This window comes from Panicum virgatum, chromosome 9N (genome assembly GCF_016808335.1).
Source record: "Panicum virgatum strain AP13 chromosome 9N, P.virgatum_v5, whole genome shotgun sequence".
Taxonomy (NCBI): domain Eukaryota; kingdom Viridiplantae; phylum Streptophyta; class Magnoliopsida; order Poales; family Poaceae; genus Panicum; species Panicum virgatum.
This window is the reverse complement of record NC_053153.1, coordinates 67648108-67654667: the sequence shown is the minus strand read 5'-3', so window position 1 is coordinate 67654667 and position 6560 is coordinate 67648108. Positions and strand designations below refer to the sequence as shown.

General features: G+C 46.4%; 1 protein-coding gene across 1 annotated transcript; it reads left to right on the top strand.

Moving 5' to 3' along the window:
* The first annotated feature begins 694 nt into the window (after positions 1 to 694).
* Positions 695 to 3855, top strand: LOC120691028 (acetate/butyrate--CoA ligase AAE7, peroxisomal-like). The gene is made up of 3 exons (XM_039973979.1): positions 695 to 1061; positions 1974 to 2564; positions 2718 to 3855. The coding sequence occupies exons 1-3, from the start codon at positions 825 to 827 to the stop codon at positions 3609 to 3611; spliced, it is 1722 nt and encodes a 573-aa protein (XP_039829913.1). The 5' UTR covers positions 695 to 824; the 3' UTR covers positions 3612 to 3855.
* Positions 3856 to 6560: the final 2705 nt, after the last annotated feature.

Genomic DNA, 6560 nt, shown 5'->3' with positions numbered 1-6560 from the left:
TTATCAAGATATGATAAATTAGCCATTTTTAGCACTGTTCTAGCCTCGAACAAATAGCAGTAAGTCGACTACCATTCTTAGTTCTTTAAATTCTGCTTAGAAAAACTCTTCTGCCATCAGCTACATATAGACAATCCATCTACAGAATAATATTGCGGGCACTAAAAAACTAAAATTGCATTACATAAGTACTATATGAATCAGTTGAACAAAACATGTTGCAAGTAGTGGTTTGAGATTGATCCATATGCATTACCTCATAATCAAGCAACTGGTTGCATATTATGATACTACTCTAGATGTTCGGATGCCTTATTAAATTGAATTTTACAAAACATGTTCTCTTCATACCAATCATCATAAAAAAATTTAAAAAACTTTTCTATCCGAGCTTTTAGTCCCATCAAATACCATATTTACATCCACTCGACACCCGCGGCAGTTCTATCAATAATTGGAGCAGGAGCCCGTTGGCCCACCGCCACAGAGCTGGCTGGGAGTGCGACGGCACGCACGCGTGTCCGTCCAATGTCACCACGTAAGCTCGTCCGGCCCATTCGGCGGGATCTGGCGAAGGCGAAGTCCAATTGCAAGTCCGTGGGCCAGAGAACGATCCTGGCCGTCCGTTCCTGACCGGACGGGCGTCCTGGCGTACAAGTCGCCCGCACGGCGCCGCGGGCCCCCTAGCGCCGTCGCCTCGCCTCCTATTTCCACTCGCTGGCCTCACGCTTTCGACACTGGTACGGCACTCTAGTCGCCGCCTCGTCACGATCTTCGCGCGAGAAGAGCGAGCGAGCGAGAGAGAGAGAGAGAGAGTTGGAAGGATGAGTTCTGGGCGCGGGTCCCCGGCGCCGGAGCGGGACATCGACGACCTGCCGCGGAACGACGCCAACTACACGGCGCTCACGCCGCTCTGGTTCCTCGAGCGCGCCGCGCTGGCGCAGCCGGGCAGAGCGTCCGTCGTGCACGGCCCCGTGCGCTACACCTGGGCCGAGACCTACCGCCGGTGCCGCCGCCTCGCGTCCGCCCTCGCGCGCCGATCTGTCGGTCCTGGAAGCACGGTGAATTCACTCAGCTCCCTTGGATTTTCTACTCTTAGTGTTCTTCTTTTCTTTGAGGAGGAATCCTTTTCAGCATATAACCGCTTGTGAACTGTATCGTGCTATTTTAGGAATTTTTGGATAATATGGGTTGCATTCATCGTAGGGTGAATCAGTTAAAATTTCGTTCGTGATGTAGTGGGGACTGGGGATATTGACAGTGACCTGAGTGTGGAGTGATTTCAATTTCATTAGCTTTTTATATGCAAGATGGCCCCCGTTTCCAACAAGTGGAAGACACTGTTACTGATTCCTCCCTTTACAGGCTGAATTTCACTATCTTTTAATTTTTTAAGGAAAAAAATTGCTTGGTTCCTCTTGTAATTGCAATTCTCTGATTGATGTTTATGACTGTATTTTGGCAGCCAATCAGAACAAAATGGTATTCCGGTTGCTTTTAGAAGATGCCTGTAACCAAAACTAGTCTAGTAGAAGTAGTTTTTTCTCATCGAAATGGAATACGACAGCCTACTGTTTTTGGTCAGAATAAGATAAGCTTATCTCAATATTGTCTAGCCCATGACTCTCAGACTCTGGGCCTTGTCTCTATCAACCAACCTGTCGAGACTTGAGGGTAAGCACCTAGCCTTGAAAAAAAAGTCATTCCTCACACGGGAAAAACTTTTGTATTGATGGTCCATAAATTTTCTCCAATATATATATTTGCTCATCAGTATGCCCGTTGCACATTTGAAAAAAAAGCGATGAATTAGCTGGATGACCTATCAAGTTGCTAAAATAAACATTTTGGCCATGTGATTCACGGGGTACTCTTTTTCCTAAAAAAAAGAAAGAAGAAATATTTTTTGATTACATTGGAAAACAATTTGTGCTTGAATTGTAATAAACTGAGCCTTTTTTTTCTTTGCTTAGGTTGCTGTAATAGCCCCAAATATCCCAGCAGCTTATGAAGCTCATTTTGGCGTTCCGATGTCCGGAGCTGTTGTGAACTGCGTCAATATCAGGTTAAATGCCGAGACAATCGCATTCCTTCTTGACCATTCCGTGGCAGAAGTTGTGATGGTAGACCAAGAATTCTTCACTCTAGCCGAAGAATCCCTGAAGATACTCTCCGAGAAGAAGAAATCGGCTTTCAGGCCTCCGATCCTGATCGTTATTGGTGACCCAACCTGTGATCCAAAGTCCCTGCACTATGCTCTAGGAAAGGGAGCTATAGAGTATGAAGAGTTCCTGAAAACTGGTGACCCAGAGTTCAACTGGAAGCCACCAAGGGATGAGTGGCAGAGCATCGCCCTAGGCTACACTTCCGGGACTACTTCCAGCCCGAAAGGCGTCGTGCTGCATCACCGCGGTGCCTATCTCATGTCGCTCAGTGTTGCTATTGTGTGGGGAATGCCTGAAGGTGCTGTTTACCTGTGGACTCTGCCCATGTTCCACTGCAATGGTTGGTGCTATACTTGGGCGCTGGCAGCTTTCTGTGGAACAAGCATCTGCCTTCGCCAGGTACGTTAACGTTAACCATCCGTTCTGGTTCAGGACCACATTTTGGTCCCAAAAGTATTATGAAATTTCAGCTACGTCAACTCAACTTTTTGGGTGAAAAAAGCAAGAGAACTTTATCTTCTGATAACTCGAACACCATTTTGCAATTTGCAGGTGAGCACAAAAGCGATATACCATGGCATCACGAAGCAAGGAGTGACGCACTTCTGCGCTGCACCGGTCGTCCTCAACAACCTCATCAACGCCCCTGCAAGCGAGACCTTCCTGCCGCTCCCGCGCGTCGTGAACGTCAACGTGGCCGGAGCCGCCCCGACGCCGTCCCAGCTCGCCGCGCTGTCCATCCGCGGGTTCCGCGTCACGCACACGTACGGCCTGTCGGAGACCTACGGGCCCTCGACGGTGTGCGCGTGGAAGCCCGAGTGGGACGAGCTGCCGCTGGAGGAGCGGTCCCGCCTGCACTGCCGGCAGGGCATCCGGTACGTCGCGCTGGAAGGCCTGGACGTGGTGGACCCCAAGACGATGGCGCCCGTCCCCGCCGACGGCAAGACCTACGGCGAGATCGTGATGCGGGGCAACGCCGTGATGAAGGGGTACCTGAAGAACCCCAGGGCCAACGCGGAGGCGTTCGCGGGCGGGTGGTACCACTCGGGCGACCTCGGCGTGCGGCACCCCGACGGGTACATCGAGGTGAGGGACCGGATGAAGGACGTGATCATCTCCGGCGGGGAGAACATCAGCAGCCTGGAGGTGGAGAAGGTGGTGTGCACGCACCCGGCGGTGCTCGAGGCCTCGGTGGTCGCCAGGGCCGACGAGCGGTGGGGGGAGTCGCCGTGCGCGTTCGTGACGCTCAAGGACGGGGCCGCCGACGCCTCGGAGGCCACCGCGAACGACATCATGCGGTTCTGCCGGGAGAGGATGCCGGGGTACTGGGTGCCCAAGTCCGTAGTGTTCGGGCCGCTGCCGAAGACGGCCACCGGCAAGATCAAGAAGCATGAGCTCAGGGCCAAGGCCAAGGAGCTGGGCCCGGTCCGGAAGAGCAGAATGTGACTCGTCTTGCCCTCTGGCTTTCACCTGCTTGTCTCAACATTTCTTGTTACCGATCGTGTCTCGACATTGAGCAGTCATTTGGCATCAGTGTAATGCAAACCACCGGTGTTATCTGCACTCCTAGATGAAGGTTGTATACTACAAGAGGTCTCTTATGGAGCACAATACTACCAATTTGGTAGTATGTAGTATAGAGAACATCCAACCATTCGTTAGAAAGGATAAGATTGTCATTAGTAACTTACTATAAATTGAGGAGATTATTTTGCATTTTAGGCCTAGTGCCGATCCGATCGCATCCGCCGCCGCCCGTCCTCATCGAGGTCACCTGTTCCCTTCCATGCCGCTGCCCGTCCTCGTCACCATCGGCCGGAAGATCGGGACTGTGGGTGACGCCGGGAACCCATTCTTCCGCCGCCGCAGGCCTCGCCCCCCTTGCTTCGCGCGTTATGGATGTTCTTTGGACAATCTTTTATCTAGATTTTGTAGATTTGCGGGTTTCAGTTGCATTGATTTGGATGGATAGCCTGGTTGTACAGGTGGAGATGCAATGATGCAATTGCTCTTAACTGGATGAGCAGGGTGGCAGCTTCAATCTGTTTATCTAAGAATATGGAATCAAGCTCTGACATCCTTCATTTCACACGTTATAGCTTGAAGTATCAATTTGTAAAAATGCGAAGGGAGGCAGCAAAGTGCTGTAGCGGGGACGGGGCTCAAGCCTGAAACAGATTAATTACCATGCAATCAGTGCACAGTATGCATACAGAGCAGAAAGATTAGAAATACGAGTGAATAACTTACCAATAGAGAGCAAATTTTGGCTAATAGAAAGGAGAAAGGGGAAAGCTAAACGTTACTTGAGTGATTCTCCGGCGTCCAGCACTCGATTTCTCCGATACTTGCGTTGGCTTGTTTTTGTTCGTTTGATCCGTTCGGTGGGTTTGTCTGGTTTGGAGCTGTGCACGTGGTGGGCCCCACGTGTTTGTGTCTGCTGTTTCATTTTGGGAGCCGAACCTTTTAATGTCCCGTTGCTTTGACCCTTTGACCATTCCCTTTTCTCTTCTCTCGTTCTCCGTCAGGACTCAGGAGGACGTTCTCCACCAGGGGCATCGCGGCTCTCAGCCAGGAGCGTAGGTATGGCGATTTGAAGATTTCCTCCGTTGTTGTTCTTATTCCCCTGTGGATTTCATATTTTTGCATTTCCGTTTGGTTGATTTCGATCGATTACCCTGTGATCTGTTCTGTATTTTATTCAATTCCTGTGGTATTAACCTAGGCTTTTTGTTGATTAGATTGGTCTAGCTGTCTCTGTTGTGGCATTCGCTTTGGTTGCATAGCTTTTAACCGATTAATTCACGAGATTAGTCTAGTTTGATATGTTGTTTGGTTGGATTCAGTATTGTAGCTTGTACCTGCTCATTTTTTGTGTCTCTGCTTTGCGATTGGGTTTAGTAGTCTAGATTTCTCTCGAATTAATGCCAAAAATAATTTGTAACAGAGGTAGTGAATTAGATAGCAATAATCTCAACAGAAGCATTTTAACTTATAGGTGGCTGGATTTGTAACTGGCTATCTGCATAGTAGGGTGTAAAACTCTATGCTAGAGGATTCTGGGAGTTTGTTGGGAATGTTGTTCTCAGGTTTTCGAAAGAGTAGCTAGCTAACTGATTTTTTTTATTATAGATCTGCTTGATCTGTCTGGTTAAGATCGATTTTTCTTTAGTTTCACAACAAAGTCTGTTCTTTTTGGCTAATAAGTTGTGTTCTCCTCATCAGTGAACAACAGTCCCCCTAACATGCATTTGCTAGTGGTTGCCGGCTGGAGTTTAATCTTCTTTTTTGAAAGATGGACACAAGAGTTTTTATTGAACCCACCCCTCCCTAAGATAAAATCTCCGTTCATCAGAGATAGTAATCAGTTGTGAATATTGACTAAAACAGAACCATATGAATTGTGTCCATATAAACTTATTCTATATTGTTTCCTGCTTATTTTAGACTTTGTTTCTTGGAAGACATTTCTGACTGATTGGATATTATAACTAGAATAGAATAGATAAGATGAAGGTATTGAGGTTGTTTAGTTCTGTTTTTTAGTTGTAGTAGTACTACAGACTATTCCTGCATATGGTTTTATGATTACTATACTTCTACTAGTGTCAGCTTTTTAAAATGTTGCTTCCTTGATCTGTTTTCCCCATTTCCCCCCGGTTGGATACATTAGAAATATTAATATATATATATACAATTTACATGTTGCTTAGTGTTACATTGTAGTAAATTTGTTGCTATTTTGCTCTTTGTTACATTCAGCCTACGTTAGGTGACAAGGTCCTATACTACTTCTAATAGGATCAATAACTCTAATGTGATGTGCAATGTGTTATATAAATTTGAAATATGACTTGCTTATTACACTTTTCAATTCTTTGTCCTCCTTCTACCTTCCACTTTTATTTTATCCACTGCCACTGCCTATGAAATTTGCATCCTATATGTAATTTGTGCCATTTCTAAGTGGTAGAGAAGAGGAGGTTTGTCCTGGTGGGCGTTCTCTCCTTTTGTCTTTCTTCCTTTTACTATTTACAGTCCTTTCAATTCTTCATCTTTCTCGTGCTTTAAGTTTACTTTAACGATAGATCACTAGATTAGCCTCATTTTTTATTGTAAAACACTGTTATTTACTACACTTACATGATATGTTTACTACACTTACAGTGTAGCATAACCATAATTACAGTGGAAATGTCACTGTAAATTATGTATCATGCATATGTAATATCATGAGTTCTCATATGTACGTGTGATTTATACTAATTTATATTTTACTAGAACTTTGGGAGTTCTACGGAATTGCTATTGATCATAGCAGAAGTGATGTCTTTGTACTATGCCCTTATGCTTCCGGCCAAATTGCTTTGTAGGTCCATGTAGGTGGAGAAGACC